At 41.6% G+C, this 15,652-nt stretch overlaps 1 protein-coding gene and 1 long non-coding RNA gene across 2 annotated transcripts in view; both read left to right on the top strand.

Annotated features, from left to right (window-relative positions):
- Positions 1-1,325: 1,325 nt before the first annotated feature.
- Positions 1,326-15,652, top strand: part of LOC119868322 (nuclear RNA export factor 2-like) — a 63,628-nt gene continuing 49,301 nt past the window's right edge. Inside the window, 17 exon segments of the mRNA XM_038588819.1 lie at positions 1,326-1,369; positions 1,637-1,765; positions 2,341-2,425; positions 2,535-2,639; positions 2,758-2,838; positions 2,959-3,028; positions 3,157-3,245; positions 3,360-3,467; positions 3,640-3,749; positions 5,425-5,500; positions 5,898-5,966; positions 6,050-6,105; positions 6,234-6,341; positions 6,463-6,521; positions 6,619-6,735; positions 6,838-6,879; positions 7,458-7,530. Of these exon segments, the coding sequence (XP_038444747.1) occupies positions 1,326-1,369; positions 1,637-1,765; positions 2,341-2,425; positions 2,535-2,639; positions 2,758-2,838; positions 2,959-3,028; positions 3,157-3,245; positions 3,360-3,467; positions 3,640-3,749; positions 5,425-5,500; positions 5,898-5,966; positions 6,050-6,105; positions 6,234-6,341; positions 6,463-6,521; positions 6,619-6,735; positions 6,838-6,879; positions 7,458-7,530 (1,421 nt within the window).
- On the top strand, positions 13,421-15,017 carry LOC119878078. Its single transcript, XR_005386395.1, has 2 exons — positions 13,421-14,621; positions 14,760-15,017. It is a non-coding gene; the product is annotated as an uncharacterized LOC119878078 (long non-coding RNA).

The raw sequence follows: 15,652 nt of genomic DNA, 5'->3' as shown, positions 1-15,652 counted from the left end.
TGTGTGTGTGTGTGTGTGTGTATGTGTGTGATATTTACCAGCCATTTATCACCATTATATAGGTTCTTTACTTAATTATAAGTTTTAAAATGATGATACTCAAATTCTATCATGACTTCTTCTTATATTAACTACATTACACATATAAAGAGAAACTCTATCATCAATAAATTGGCTATCTTTATGTACACCTTATACAGAAAAAAAGAACAAATATATTTGATTCTTCCTCTTTATAAATTTTCATAAAAATAAGTTCATTTACTGGCCTTCTCCAAATGTCACCAATGAGATTTCTTTTTGTTGATGTTGTTATCATGATGAACTCACCTTTTAACACTTTGATGGACTTCAAATCCTTTTATAGGATTTTTATAGCAAAAGAGTGACAAGATTTGACTTATACTTTAAAATTTCTCTCTGCCTGCTGAGTTAAAAATAGTGAGGGAGCATGGATGAAAACAGAGGGACCATTTGGAAGGCAATATAATACAGAAGATTGATGTTGATAACAACCAGGTTGGTAGCAATAGAGGAGTTAAGAAGTAGCTAGACTTTGGACATATTTTGAGGGCAAGCCAAGAGAACTTTTTGATAAGTTAGGTATGGAGTATGAGAGAGTACTTTAGGCTAACTCCACGTTTTGGACACTGAGCATGTGGAATTTCTGGTTTGAATGATTTCACTTCCATGTGCCATATAAGGAAAATATCAAAAGTTGTGAGTAACAGGACTTTTCTAACACCAGGCCACACAGTGAAAGTAACCACAGTGAAAGTTTCACAGGACTTTTCTGACACCAGGCCACACAGTGAAAGTAACCCAAAGAGTTAATCCAAGGCCTCTTCATAATCAGCAAATCATGGAATGACCAGGAGTGAATAGATCTTTCCTTATAACCATGCTCTGAGACAATGCAGAGTAATTAATGTACAATGTACAACACATAAGCCTAGAGAACCTTAAATGTTAAAACCAAAAGAAAATCTGGTTTCTAATCATCTAATTGCCTTAATCCTCCCTTCCTGCAGAACCACTAGTATTACTACCAACTGATACATTGTTTGTATGATTGTTCTATCCAGCAGGTTGACACTTTGCTTGCCCTACCATGATGTTAGGCCAAGATGAAGTAAATGGTATGAGACCACTAATGTGTCTTCAAAGTTGTATTTTTTTCTCAATTTTAAAATAAGTTTGATTTTAAATTTATTTTTTATTTAAAATAAAATTTATGGTGGTAGCTCTCCTCAAAGAAAAATAAAGGTGGGGATTCTTCCCAGGGTAATTTTGGCAAAGGGAACTTTAATTATGAACATGTGGATATGAGCTTCATCCTTTCCACCTTCAGGAGGATGATAGAAACATGGTAATGAAGGGTTCCCAGTAGGACCCCTAAATAAGACAATAAGTGACCAGGTAGCCTGGTTTGCATGCAGCAGCCCCTGGGACTCTGCAAAGTTTTTGTTCTCCATGGTCTTTTTCTCCTCTCACTGAAAGTGAAGAGTGATAGGACTGGAATAACAACTGAGTAATCCTAATTGTAGACCTGGTATTATTGAAGTGAAATTATATAGAAGATTTCATTGCATTTCTATATATTTATGGACACTCCCTTTTATCCACTTCCCCACAGCACTGTCTCCACCTTCCAACCCAACAATAGCAGTGTGAAATGGCATAATGAATGCCAAGACAGAGCATTTCCAGAGAGAGATATGGAGAACAAGCAGGATGGAAACTCAGGGGGCTGGTTCAGGGTCACAGGAAGTATCCTGACAAAAAATAAGGAATGTGCAGGAGAAGCAGGTCAAGGAGAGTTGTGTTGGTCTCATATAGAGATGCTGGGAACTTTGTTGAGAACAAGAGAAGTTAACATCCTTGATCACCTGAGGGCAGGTTCACACAAACAATACAAAGGGAACAGGTTAACTGAAGGAAGGTCATGGGAAGTTGACTAAAGGCAAAGGTGGAGACTACTGCCAAGGATATGGAGCAACTCCTCACCAGATGTCACAATTTGGCTCATGATGAGTGTGAAGGTGTAGACTCTAAATTCCTGGTTGGATAAACAGGATTTCCTGGAAACTTATTAAAGGAATATCATTTTAAATATCTAAATTTGATTGTTTGGGAGTTAAATATTCAAATAGGGGGAACGGAAAAATTAGAAAATCCATGTCTAGCAAAAGAAAAAATTAAAATCATGTCAATAGTTCCTACTTTGGAAGCCTTTTTAAAGCTCAGTAGAAGGTCAGAATAGAACACCAGATTGAGTCTGTTCTACAGTCTTAATGCCCTGTTGTCTCCCTTCTCTCCCATCCCTTCTTTTTATCCTTAGATTCCTTACGGAATAAAGTATAACAAGACATGGATAATAAATTCGATACAAAGCCATTGCAGTGTCCCCTTCACCGTGGTTGATGTAAGAAAGAATGGTGAAGTCAGATGAGTGGGCTCAGGGAAGGGGGAGAGACAGCTAAGCAGAGGCCACTGGCCTCTGACACTATTGCCGTTGCCTTCAATCCCTGTAGTTCCATTACTTAAAAGACGGGGCCCAGTTCTTTATCCAGGATGCTTGTGCTGCCTCTGCATTGAAAGATATCAACTGCAAGATTTCTGATGAGGAAAATCAAAAGGTATGTGTTGAGGATATTACCCATACCTGGTCCCAAGGCAGGAACACAGACCAAAGTGGCTGATCATCTTCCTTAAAGGAGAATTCCTAGTGCTTATCCCACCACCCCCCTCTTGTAGCTATCTATACATGTCAGTCCCTCTGCTGTACCCTACTCTGTACAGAATAAATTGGATCCAGAAGAAATGGAGCAGCTAAAGGTAATTAAGACACAAGGCCCATTGTGTGCAAACACCCAGACCTACCTCTTCTTCTCCCAGCCCCCAGTTTCCCTATCACCATGACAGACTCACAGTGGCTCTTACCATCCCTCTCTGCAGCTGACCATGAGCAAACACTATGATATCTCCCAAAAAGCTCTTGACCTCCATAAACTCCGCTTTGACCCAGGTACAAATGACAGCAGTAATTCTAGGGGTCTTCTTGGGTGTGACACTTAGGGATGGTAATGAGGGTAAGTTTGGTACTGGCCCTGGACCCCTCTCAGCCTTCTGATGCCTCCTCCCACCTTTTTGAAGAGTTGATGGACCATGATATGGATATAATCCTGAATCGAAGAAACTGCATGGCTGCCACCCTGCAGGTCATCAAAGAGAATTTCCCCGAAGTGAGGCATTTTGCCCAGTGCTGGTATTATATGGGATGGAACACATGAGGTGGAGAGAAGATTTGTCTCTGAGTCCCTAGATAGTAAATGTCACTCTAACTTCTTCCCCCAAAGCTCTTGTCCTTGAACTTATGCAAGAACAAACTGTACCAGCTGGATGGCTTGTCTGACATTGTGGAGATGTCCCCTACAATCAAGAGTCTGAACCTCTCAAAAAATGAGGTAGGAAGGGGGTGCATATTAAATTTGGGGTTGAGAGTGGGTGGTAATGCTCATCAGAGTGATGACAGGTGTCAAGAGAAGTTACCTGAGCAGGAAGGTGGAGACTAGATGTTCAAGGGTCCAGGTGTCTATTTCCAGAACATTTTTCTAGTTACTTTCCCATATTTTTCAGGTGCAGTCAGTCTGGGAGTTATGCAAGATAAAAGGGCTGAAGCTTGAAGAGCTGTGGCTGAAAGGGAACCCTCTGTGCAACACTTTCCCAAACCAGTACACCTATGTAAGGTCTGTGGTAACTTTTGTCACCCCTCCTCGGGACCTTTTTACCTTGGGAGCCTAAATTACCCTTGACAGTGCCCCCTTGCAGGAGGTGGCAGCCCTGGTCCTCTAGGAGGATCAAAGGCCCCCTCACACTTCTCTCTGTGTCCCTTACCTGTGCTTAGAGGTCTTTTCCTTCCTATGACCTACTCACTTGTTCTCCTGGCCTGGGCTCTGTTTCCTCACTCTGCACCCAGCTGTCTCTAGCATTCTTTCCCATGAGAATGCTCCAGGAAGCAAGGATCATCTTCTCCAGGACCAGGAGTGACCAGCTTGAGCCAGATACTGCGACCTGAACTGACAAGGGTCCTCCAGCCCAGGGCCTCATGCTGATACAGGCCTTCCTACTCCCTGCTGAGATGGGGTTCCCTCCTCATCCCCAAGAGGAGCCCTCTTTCCCTTGAAACAAATGGGTCCACTCTCTAATTCCAGGCTGCCATGATGGCTTTTCTGCCTCATGCTGAGGGCTAAGATCCTAGGGGGCTGTTCCTCAAGGTCATGTTCCTCTCGCCCAATGTCAGGAGCTGGCCTCTCCTTGAGAGAAACCAGGGTTCCCTGAGTCGAGAGGCTAGAAGTGGGTGACTGCCAGTGAGCAGAGGGCTTCCTGAGGCATAAATGAAGGGTGGATGGCAGAGGTGCTTGAGGAGAGAAGACAAACCTCTCAGAAGTACTTCCCCTTTTCTTCCCTTCATACATCACATAATCCTGACTGGTCCTTCAGAGAAGCCCTAGATCACCTGACACAGGTATAATCCCTTAGTCTAGGAACTGGACATGAATTGTGCCAGGAACAATGTGGGAAAATGTGTCCCCTGGCACAGTTGCAGTGGGGCCATCAGGAAGGAAGGCAGTGATTATAAGACAGGGCCACAGACCCTCATCACCATGCTGACCTGGGGCTTCACCCTCTACTCCTTCTGGGGAAGGTCTGCCCAAATAGCTAACTCATTCCCCATGCCCAGCTTACACTGAGTTCACATAGGTGACAGTTTCAGACAGCACCAATGGGCCCCCAGCCCAACACTGGCATGCTTTCCATTCCTACCTCAGGTTCCAGGGCCTGCCAGGACAGATGAAGGAAAGGGATGCAGCCATGGAGCCATTTTCTCCTTCTTCTCCTTCTCATTCTCCTTCCTTCCTGACCCCCACCACCATGGTAGAGCTTCTTTCCTTTCCCTTTACTTTGCTTTCTCTTCATCCTTTGTCTCTAGTCCCCTATGTCTCTCTTACCTCTCCCCTCCTACCTTTACCCCCTTTTCTGTCTTCTTCCCCCTCCCTCTCTCTCCCTGTACCCTGGGTCTTGCCTCACTCACCTCCCTGGCCCAACATCCAGGACCATCACTGGGGCCGGCAGATCATGGTCCTGCAGAATGCTGGACCCCTAGTGAGGTAACAGAGCCCTGGGCTCCCACCCCATTCCCTCTTCTCTCTTGAGCCTTTAGTGGGGACTTGGAACTTGCGGGGAGGAAGGGAGGCCAGGAGGGGAAGGCATCCCTAGAGCCTGGGCTCCAAATCTTGCTTCTTGAGATATTGGGAAGAGAGCAAGGGCAGTCTAGGTAGGAGTTACCCAGGAGGAAGGAAAGACAGAAAACCTTTAAAATTAAACTGCAGTTCATTTCTTTCTATTTTTGGTTTTGAACAGTGCTATCAGGGATTGTTTCCCCACATTGTTACACCTGATAAGTGCCTACATTCATCATTGTCTCCTCTTTTTAACAGTGATGACCTTCACACCAGCGGGAAGCTTTGGTGGACTTACATAGGTTATGTTTTTGTATCTGACCCATTGGGGTGCATAGACTCCTGAAAAAAGCATGACCATTCTTCCTAGAAAATGCCCATTCTCTCACACACACACACACACACACACACACACACACACCCTTACTCACAAACTTTCTGTCATTCACTTATTTACCCAAAGTTGCATATAATAATAGAGTCTTACAGGACTGACCCTCTGTTGAAGACTCCTACTGTAGTCTTGCTGATAGAATTTTGGGGGCCATTTCACACCTGACCCTAGCTCTTGTTTCCCCTGCACCTATATATGCCCCTTTTCACCCATTGCAATCTCCATGGTCTGCACTTCTGATTTCCTCTTCCTTTCTTCAGGCTGGCCAGGTGTTACCAGCAATAACTGTAATTTGCACTGAAGCCCCCCAAATAATAAAGCATTGTAAGGTGAGGATGGAGCAAGCATGATTTAGGATATTACAATGGAAGCTTTGTCTACCACATAGTTTCAAGATATCTTTTGATTCCAGGAAAGCTATAAAGGATCCGAGATTCTTAAGAATCTAATCCTTCAATTCCTGCTTCAGTAAGTACCCTTGGGGCCATGAGGCAGAAGAGGGTTGGAATAGGTATGCTAATGGATTAAGAGGAGCTTTCAAGTCCCTTTGGGTGCCCAGATCACAGAGATAGCCTATTGTCTTTGTTTTTCTTCAGCTATTACTTGATCTTTGACTCTGGAGACCGATAGGGTCTCCTCAATGCTTACCATGATGAGGCCTGTTTCTCCCTGACCACTCCCTTCAACCCTGAAGATGCAGCCTTGTGAGTATCACAGCTCAGACTCTGCTCCTGGGCCATGTGTCTCCCCAGCAAACACATAATCAGTTCCTGTAAACATCTACACTGCCTGGGCCACTACCTCCTTTTCCTCTATTTTTCCTAGAAATGGCTTAGAAGAATACTTCAAGGATAGCAGGGATATTAAGAAGGTCAAGGACCCTGGTAAATGTGAAAAGCAAAAAGATCAACATGGGAAAGGGGGTGTGAAGGGAACATATATAGGGGCCATGGGCCTGACCTTTCCTTCTTTCCCCCAAAGTCCTGCGAGTTCTACTGCTAAAGCATACAAAATATGACATTGTTGACTCCCTCAATATGTTGCCCAAAACTCAGCATGACCTTAACTCCTTTGTGGTCGACCTGAGCGTCCAGACGGTGAGCATGGGTTTCCTCCCTTGGGCCAACCAAGAAAGTCAGAAGTGGGTAGGAGGTTTAGAAGGATACTGAAAGCCTTAGTAACTATTCTCCCCTTTCGGGAAACAATGCTCGTTTTTTTCTGTCAATGGGGTTTTTAAGGACAGTAAGTATCTGTAGAGTCCTCCCCAGATCCCCCATTATGTCCTCCTGGCTGGACTACCTCCAAATTCTCCCAGCTTTCCAAGTTGCTTCCTTTCCATCCCTTCCCGTTGTGTTCTCCCATCCTACCTTGCCCACAGACTATCCTGGTCTGACATACATCCATGCCTTTCTGACCCAACACAGTTCACATGTTAGAGGCACAGGCTGTGGCATTTTATAGCTCTCATTTCAGTTCCTTACTCTGTGATCTTGGGTCAAATATATAACCTTTCAGTTTCCTTATTTGCAAAAGAGGCTAATAATACCCTTATCTTGGGCTGCTCTAAAAGAAATGAATCAAGTGAACATGTATTTGTCAGAGGATCTGATACATATTGGGGGTCCTATCCCTGGGAGTTGATTATCCCTATTGTTGCCCTCTCAGTCCTTAAAGCCCTCTTCTACCTCCCAGTGAAAAGTTGCCCCTGTCTGGCTCCCATAAGGGTGCTACAAGATTATCAAGTAAGTCCCTGAAAGGGGAATACTGGTTGTGTGAAAAGTACAACTCTAAAGGGATGTTGCTGTTTGTTGTCATTGAAGTAGAAGGAAATTCTCAAGGTTCTGTCCATGCTTTCACTCGGACCTTCATCTTGACTTCTGATAGCAATTCCAGGTAAGTGCTGTATTGTGGGTACAGCATGGGGACAAACACCCATCCCAGCCTGAGGACAATGGTGTAGGAATATAGTGGTACAGCCTAGAGGTTTCCTCAGTGGAAAGCCAACAGGCAGACCCAAGGAAAGGTCTAAGAGTGTGGTTAAGAGTGTGGACTCTGGAGTCAGAATACCAGATTCTTTTCCTGACCTCAACACTTACTAGCTAGCTGAATGATCTTGTCAAGTTATAATACCTCAGTGACTCAATGTATTGTTCTGAAAATAGGGATTGGAGTGACCATTCTTTGTGCTGCTATAAAGGGTATATACATTAGAATTAAATCTATAAGTCTGGTGAATCTGGTAGACAGTCCCTCCAAAAGTGGGCTCTGTGGGAGGCCAGAGGTATCAATCAAGGAATCCAGGGATCATACATCCATTCTTTAGGGACACTGATATGCAGCTACATGGTTATCAACACTAAGAACCAAGACATGCATCTGTGACTTCATAGGCACTATAAAGGACATTTCAAAAATGCTACAGTAAAATGTTCTTCTCCTGCATGCCTGTGCCCACAATCACAAAGGAGTGGACTTCATCCTGGGCAATAGAAGGAAGTAGTAACAATCGTGAAGAAAAATAATCTCTTTGCATTTTTTGGCATGGCCTGCCAAGACTTTGCCAGTGGTGATTGCAACAAGGAAGCCTGGGCTATATGCCACTTCATCTTCATTGAGCAGGGCATTAATGTTTGTCTCTGCCAAACCTATACCAAGAACCTGGGCTTATACAGTAAGCATGTGGGAGCTTTCACTGTGGTCTGCAAAGACACTGATGAAGCCAAAAGAGTGGAGTAACAGTTGAAGATCTTGTTTCGTCTCATGTATTCCAACTCTCCAATCAACGGAGCCTGGATTGCCTTGACCATCCGATCAGCCCTGACCTGTGAAAACAATATATTTTTTTAAGATTTTATTTATTTATTCATGAGAGACACAGAGAGAGAGAGGCAGAGACACAGGCAGAGGGAGAAGCAGGCTCCATGCAGGAAGCCTGACATGGGACTCGATCCCGGGAATCCAGGATCACGCCCTGGGCCGAAGGCGGCGCCAAACCACTGAGCCACCCAGGGATCCCCAAAATAATAGTTTCAGGAAGTAAAAGGCATAGCCCAACACATCATTAGCATGTGGACTCAGCTGGTCTCCAACCTCAAGAAGGAAGGCTCCCCCCACTACTGACAGCACATCACTGACCAGATTGGCAGGTTTTGTTTCACAAGAATAAAGCCTGAACAGGTGGAGGGGATGACCAAGGAGTTCTCATCTACATGACAAAGGATGGCCACATCTCTGTGGCAGGGGTCACCCTGGGGAACATGGACTATCTTGCCCATGCCATTCACAAGGTCACCAAGAAATTTCCCTGGTTAAAAGGAAACACAGACAACTTTCCTATCTATAGCCTTCACTGTTGTGAGATTCACTTGGAGGGAAAAACGGGGGGTGGATGGTGGTGAGCAGGTCATTTCTCTCAACCACAGGACTTAACACTCAATCACTGAATGTGTTTCTCAGAAAAGAACATGTAATGAAATAGGGCAGAGGCATGTGTGGCTGGTGTCTGAAACTTTGTCTCTCAAAACCAAACTCCTGCTCATCTTTAACTCCAGCTGAACCAAAAGAGTTTATATGTACAAGAAAGACATAGCCCACAAAAAACCTGTCAATCATGTCATTGCAGAGGCTTTAACTGAAGCACCTTATGGTGCTGAGGGTACCTCTGTAGAGCCAGCATGAGAATAGCACCTACAAGAGGATTTGGGGGAAGATGTAGTTCTAACATTAGCAATCAGCCTCATGTTTGTCCTCCTGTGATTAAGCAATCTTATCAACAAACTTTCAGAAATCATGATTCATGAAAACCAGTAAGTCTGCTGCCATTGCAGTGAGGAAAATAAAAGATGCTGTTTCCTGTCTTATTTAAGAAAAAAGTGCTCTTCTTTTTAATACTTTCAGACATTTTAATGTTCCTCACTTCTTTATCATTGCTGTTCTTTTCTTTAAGCACAGAGATCTATATAACTAGTCTAGATTTTCATCCTATTCTACTGCTTGATTAACCATCAACCCAATCCTATAGGATTAACTTATTTAAAGAATGAAGAATATAATTTACTTCTCATCCAATATCCTCACCTTCCTCATCAAAGAGTATCAGAGAGTAGGTAACTGTACTTTATAATCAGCATCCTCTTCAATGATCATTTAATTGTCTCCTGTCAGGATGTCGCCTCTACCCAATTGGACCTCTTACTTAATTCAGTGAGGTTGTGTAGTCTCTCATCTCATATCATGAGCTGGTGATGTAGGGCAGAACGAAGAAAGAGGATATCTGAGCTTTGGTTTTGATCTTTGTGTGCTGGCAACTGGGATAACAACACTTCACCCTTTGAAAAGATAACCACCATCTGCTCCAAACACGTAGACTTATTGCAGCCTGGTTTCTCTGTTAAAGTTACTGCAGACCCCCAAAAAAATCTTAAAAGAGGGGTACCTGGCTGACTCAGTCAGTGGACCATGCAACTCTTGATCTCAGAATCATGAGTTCAAGCCCCACATAGGGTATAGAGCTTACTTTTAAAAAAAATCTTAAAATATAAGGGTAAATTCTTTGTGACCTTGAATTAAACATTTTCTTTTTTTATACATTTATTTTTTATTGGTGTTCAATTTGCCAACATATAGAATAACACACAGTGCTCATCCCATCAAGTGCCCCTCTCAGTGCCTGTCACCCAGTCACCCCCACCCCCCGCCCACTTCCTTTTCTACCACCCCTAGTTCGTTTCCCAGAGTTAAGAGTCTCTCATGTTCTGTCTCCCTTTCTGATATTTACCACTCAATTTTTCTCCTTTCCCCTTTATTCCCTTTCACTATTTTTTATATTCCCCAAATGAATGAAAACATATAATGTTTGTCCTTCTCCGATTGACTTATTTCACTCAGCATAATACCTCCAGTTCCATCCACGTCGAAGCAAATGGTGGGTATTTGTCATTTCTAATGGCTGAGTAATATTCCATTGAATACTCAGACCACATCTTCTTTATCCATTCATCTTTCGATGGACACCGAGGCTCCTTCCACAGTTTGGCTATTGTGGACATAGCTTCTATAAACATCGGGGTGCAGGTGTCCCGGCGTTTCACTGCATCTGTATCTTTGGGGTAAATCCCCAACAGTGCAATTGCTGGGTCATAGGGCAGATCTATTTTTAACTCTTTGAGGAACCTCCACACAGTTTTCCAGAGGGGCTGTACCAGTTCACGTTCCCACCAACAGTGCAAGAGGGTTCCCCTTTCTTCACATCCTCTCCAACGTTTGTTGTTTCCTGCCTTGTTAATTTTCCCCATTCTCACTGGTGTGAGGTGGTATCTCATTGTGGGTTTGATTTGTATTTCCCTGATGGCAAGTGATGCGGAGCATTTTCTCATGTGCTTCTTGGCCATGTCTATGTCTTTCTCTGTGAGATTTCTGTTCATGTCTTTTGCCCATTTCATAATTGGATTGTTTGTTTCTTTGCTGTTGAGTTTAATAAGTTCTTTATAGATCTTGGAAACTAGCCCTTTATCTGATAGGTCATTAGCAAATATCTTCTCCCATTCTGTAGGTTGTCTTTTAGTTTTGTTGACTGTTTCTTTTGCTGTGCAAAAACTTCATATCTTGATGAAGTCCCAATTTTTCTTTTTGTTTCTCTTGCCTTCATGGATGTATCTTGCAAGAAGTTACTGTGGTCAAGTTCAAAAAGGGTGTTGCCTGTGTTCTCCTCTAGGATTTTGATGGAATCTTGTCTCACATTTAGATCTTTCATCCATTTTGAATTTATCTTAGTGTATGGTGCAAGAGGGTGGTCTAGTTTCATTCTTCTGCATGTGGATGTGCAATTTTCCCAGCACCATTTATTGAAGAGACTGTCTTTTTTCCAGTGGATAGTCTTTCCTGCTTTGTCGAATATTAGTTGGCCATAAAGTTGAGGGTCCACATCTGGATTCTGGATTCTGTTCCATTGATCTATGTGTCTGTTTTTGTTAGGCAGCATTTTCTGATGTATAATGCCAAAAGTACAAAATAAAAAAGAAAATTTAGACCAATTGGACTTCATCAAACATTTTTTTAAATTAAAGATTTTATTTATTTATTCATGAGAGACACAGACAGAGAGAGAGAGAGAGAGAGGCAGAGACACAGACAGAGGGAGAAGCAGGTACCATGCAGGGAACCCGATGCAGGACTCGATCCCAGATCCCAGGACCACGATCTGAGCCGAAGGCAGGCACCCAAGCACTGAGTGGGATTGACTCCTCAATATCTCTTTCTTATGTCACATTGTTCATGTATAGAAATACACTTGATTTCTGTGCATTGATTTTGTATCCTGCCACTTTGCTGAATTCCTGTGTGAGTTCTAGCAATTTGGGGGTGGAGTCTTGGGTTTTCCACATAGAATATGTCATTTGCAAAGAGCGAGAGTTTGACTTCTTTGCCAATTCGGATGCTTTTTATTTCTTTTTGTTGTCTGATTGCTGAAAGTAGGAATTCTAGTCCTGTGTTGAATAGCAGTGGTGAGAGTGGACATCCCTGTTGTGTTCCTAACCTTAGGGAAAAGCTCTCTCTTTTTCCCCATTTAGAATGATATTTGCTGTGGGCTTTTCATAGATGGCTTTTATGATATTGAGGTATGTACCCTTTATCCCTACAATGTGAGGAGTTTTAATCAAGAAAGGATACTGTACTTTGTCAAATGCTTTTTCTGTATCTATTGAAAAGATATGGTTCTTGTCCTTTCTTTTATTAATGTAGTATATCACATTGATTTATTTGTGGATGTTGACCCAGCCTTGCATTCCAGGATGGTTGTGATGAATAATTTTTTAATGTACTGTTGGATCCTATTGGCTAGTATTTTGGTGAGAATTTTGGCATTCATGTTCATCAGGAATTTTGGTCAGTAATCCTCCTTTTTGGTGGGTCTTTGTCTGGTTTTAGGATTAAAGTAATGTTAGCTGCATAGAAAGAGTTTGGAAGTTTTCTTCCATTTCTATTTTTTTGAAACAGCTTCCGAAGAATAGGTATGAATTCTTTAAATATTTGGTAAAATTCTCTGGGAGGCCATCCATCCTTGGACTCTTTTGGGGGGAAAGATTTTTTTATTACTGCTTCAATTTCCTTGCTGGTTATGGGTCTATTTAGATTTCCTGTTTCTTCCTGTTTCAGTTTTGGTGTATATGTTTCTAGGAATGCATTCATTTCTTCCAGATTGTATTTCTTTGGTGTCGGTTGTGATCTCCTCTTTCATTCATGTTTTTATTAATGTGGGTCCTTTGTCTTTTCTTTTTGATAAGTCTGGATAGGGATTTATTGATCTTATTAATTATTTCAGTGAGCCAGCTCTTAGTTTTGTTGATCTGTTCTACTATTCTTTTGGTTTCTATTTCATTGATTTCTGCTCTGATTAATTCTCATCTCCTGCTTGGTTTGGGCTTTATTTGCTGTTATTTCTCTAACTACTAAAGGTGTGTGTTTAGATTGCATATGATACTTTTCTTGTTCCTTGAGAAAGGCTTGTATTGCTATGTACTTCCCTCTTAAGACTGCCTTTGCTGTATCCCAAAGATTTTGAACAGTTGTGCATTCACTTTATTTGTTTCCATGAATTTTTTGATTCTTTTGTAATTTCCTTGTTGACTCATTCATTCTTTAATAGGATGCTCTTTAACCTCCAAGTATTTTATTTCCTTCTAAATTTCCTTTTGTGATTGAAGGAACTCTTAGAATTTTTTTTAAAAAAGAAAAGTATCTCAATTAAAATGATCAAAAATCTCAAAAGACATTCATCAAAAAAAAAAAAAAAAAAAGACATGTCAATGACCAAAGGGCACATGGAAAGATCATTAGTCATATGGGAAATACAAATCAAAATACAATGATACCATTGTATCATTTCACAAAATACCATTTCACACACTAAGATGGCTATAATTTTTAACTAGAAATAAATGTTGGTAAAGATGTGGAGAAATTGGAACCCTCATATATCGCTGGTAGAAGTGGAAAATGTATATCCACTTTAAAAAAGTTTGGTAGTATCTCCAAATATTAAACATATGTTTACCATATGACCCAGCCAGTCTACTACTAGAGAATTGAAAAAATATGTTCATACAAAAACATATTAAAATATTTATAGCAGTATTATTTATAATAACCAAAAATTGAAAACAAACCAAACATCCAACTATTTATGGATGAATAAAATGTGTTATGCCCATACAATGGAATATTATTTAACAATAAAATAGAATGAAGCTCTCATATATTTTTTTGCATGCATAGACCTTAAAATTATTATGCTCAGTAAAAGAAGCCAAGCACAAAAGACCACACATTGTATGAGTCGATTTATATGAAATACCCAAATATTTAAAATCCAAATAGACAAACCCATTGAGACAGATATCAGATTAATTATTATCAAGGTCAAGGAAAAAGGGGGACTAGGGAGTGACTGCTACTGAGTAAGGGGTTTTATTTACAGTGACAAAAAATGCTTTGGTATTAGATTGTGGGTTTGTGATTATTGCAAAATCTTCTGAATATACTAGAAAGCCACTGAAATGCAGTTGATTCACCTTAGAATGGTGAATACTTTGGTATGTATATTAAAAATCAATTTAAAATGATTGTATTTTAAAACGACTTGTTAAGTTTTAAATGTATATATGTATATATACATATTTAACATATATACATTTATATGCATATTTATATATACATATATATACATATTTAACAACTCTACTTTTTAATTCTAGTGGGTATGGAAGCTAGTAATAGTCATTTTCACTAGGTCTTTCTTCATCATTACACATTGTGCTCATACCAGTATATGTATCCCATCAAAAAAGTAGCATAGATTAAGCATTGCATGGTCAGCATGTCTGTGCTGCAGTACTAATGGAGATCACCTGTTCTCCCACTCCAGGTACCTTGAGGACAACGAGTGGGACTACACCAAAGCTGGTCAGGTCTTCACAAAGCTCAAGGTGAGGTGTGGAAATCATTAAGCAGGCTAGAGGAGGGTGTTTCTGGGCCATGGAAAAGCCAAGAAGGTGGAGGCTGGGTGGCTTGGGGATGAAACTCTGGGATCTGGCTCTTCTGATGTCTCAACTCCTTCCCTCCAGAAGGAAAGCAAGATCCCAGAGGAGGCCTTCAAACAAATCACCTAAAAGAAGTCTTGGATGTTCATATCATCTTTGTTTCTCTTTTCTCTAGTCTAAGGCCATGCCCATAACTGGGGATAGAGGCCTGGCTGACCAAGAAGCCAAAATTACCTTGCAGGCCAGGTATCATAACCACCTGAAGGATCAGTTGTTCCATGTATTTTCCCCACTCATGTTTGCTGTTTATTTGCATAATAAAGAGTGATGCTGTAGATTGAATGTTGTGTGTCCTGGATCACTTGTCCCCTGTCCCAACATGAGCTAATGGGTCTGAGACTGAAAGGCCTTGCCCTCTCTCCCACATTATTCACCCTGGCAGTCCCTGACAGGTACACCAGGCTTGACTCCATAGGTAGTATCGCAGTAAATTCTGATGAGAGGGGACACATGCTGTTCCCAGGGATTGCCCTTTGGAAAGAGTGTGACTCAGTCACATGCTCTATTTGGAGGTCTCTAGAAGCAGACATGTGACCTGGAACAACAGGGGATTTACAAGGGTTTCCTGCTAGTGAGGGTGGTGGAAAGGAAGATAAAGACTCACATACTTTACTTTTTATTCCTAATCATTTAAATTCATTCAAAGGCATACCACCAACAATTTTATGATTTGCACACAGGTGAATGGGAAATGGGCCTTTCACACCTCTCACCATGCTTGCATTTGTCTTCTCATCCATCTACTGTACTGCCCGCACCCCGGCTCTGAAGGTGCACTGTGGGTGGGAGCGATCTCATGTTAGCTCCTGAGAGTGAGGAAGAGTCAGCCTGTTTGCCCGGTACACTTTTTTTTTTTACATTTTTTAAAAAATTAAATTCAATTTGCCAACATATAGTATAACACTTAGTGCTCATCC

The sequence above is a fragment of the Canis lupus genome, chromosome X (genome assembly GCF_011100685.1).
Source record: "Canis lupus familiaris isolate Mischka breed German Shepherd chromosome X, alternate assembly UU_Cfam_GSD_1.0, whole genome shotgun sequence".
Classification (NCBI taxonomy): domain Eukaryota; kingdom Metazoa; phylum Chordata; class Mammalia; order Carnivora; family Canidae; genus Canis; species Canis lupus.
This window is presented reverse-complemented; position numbering and strand designations above follow the sequence as displayed.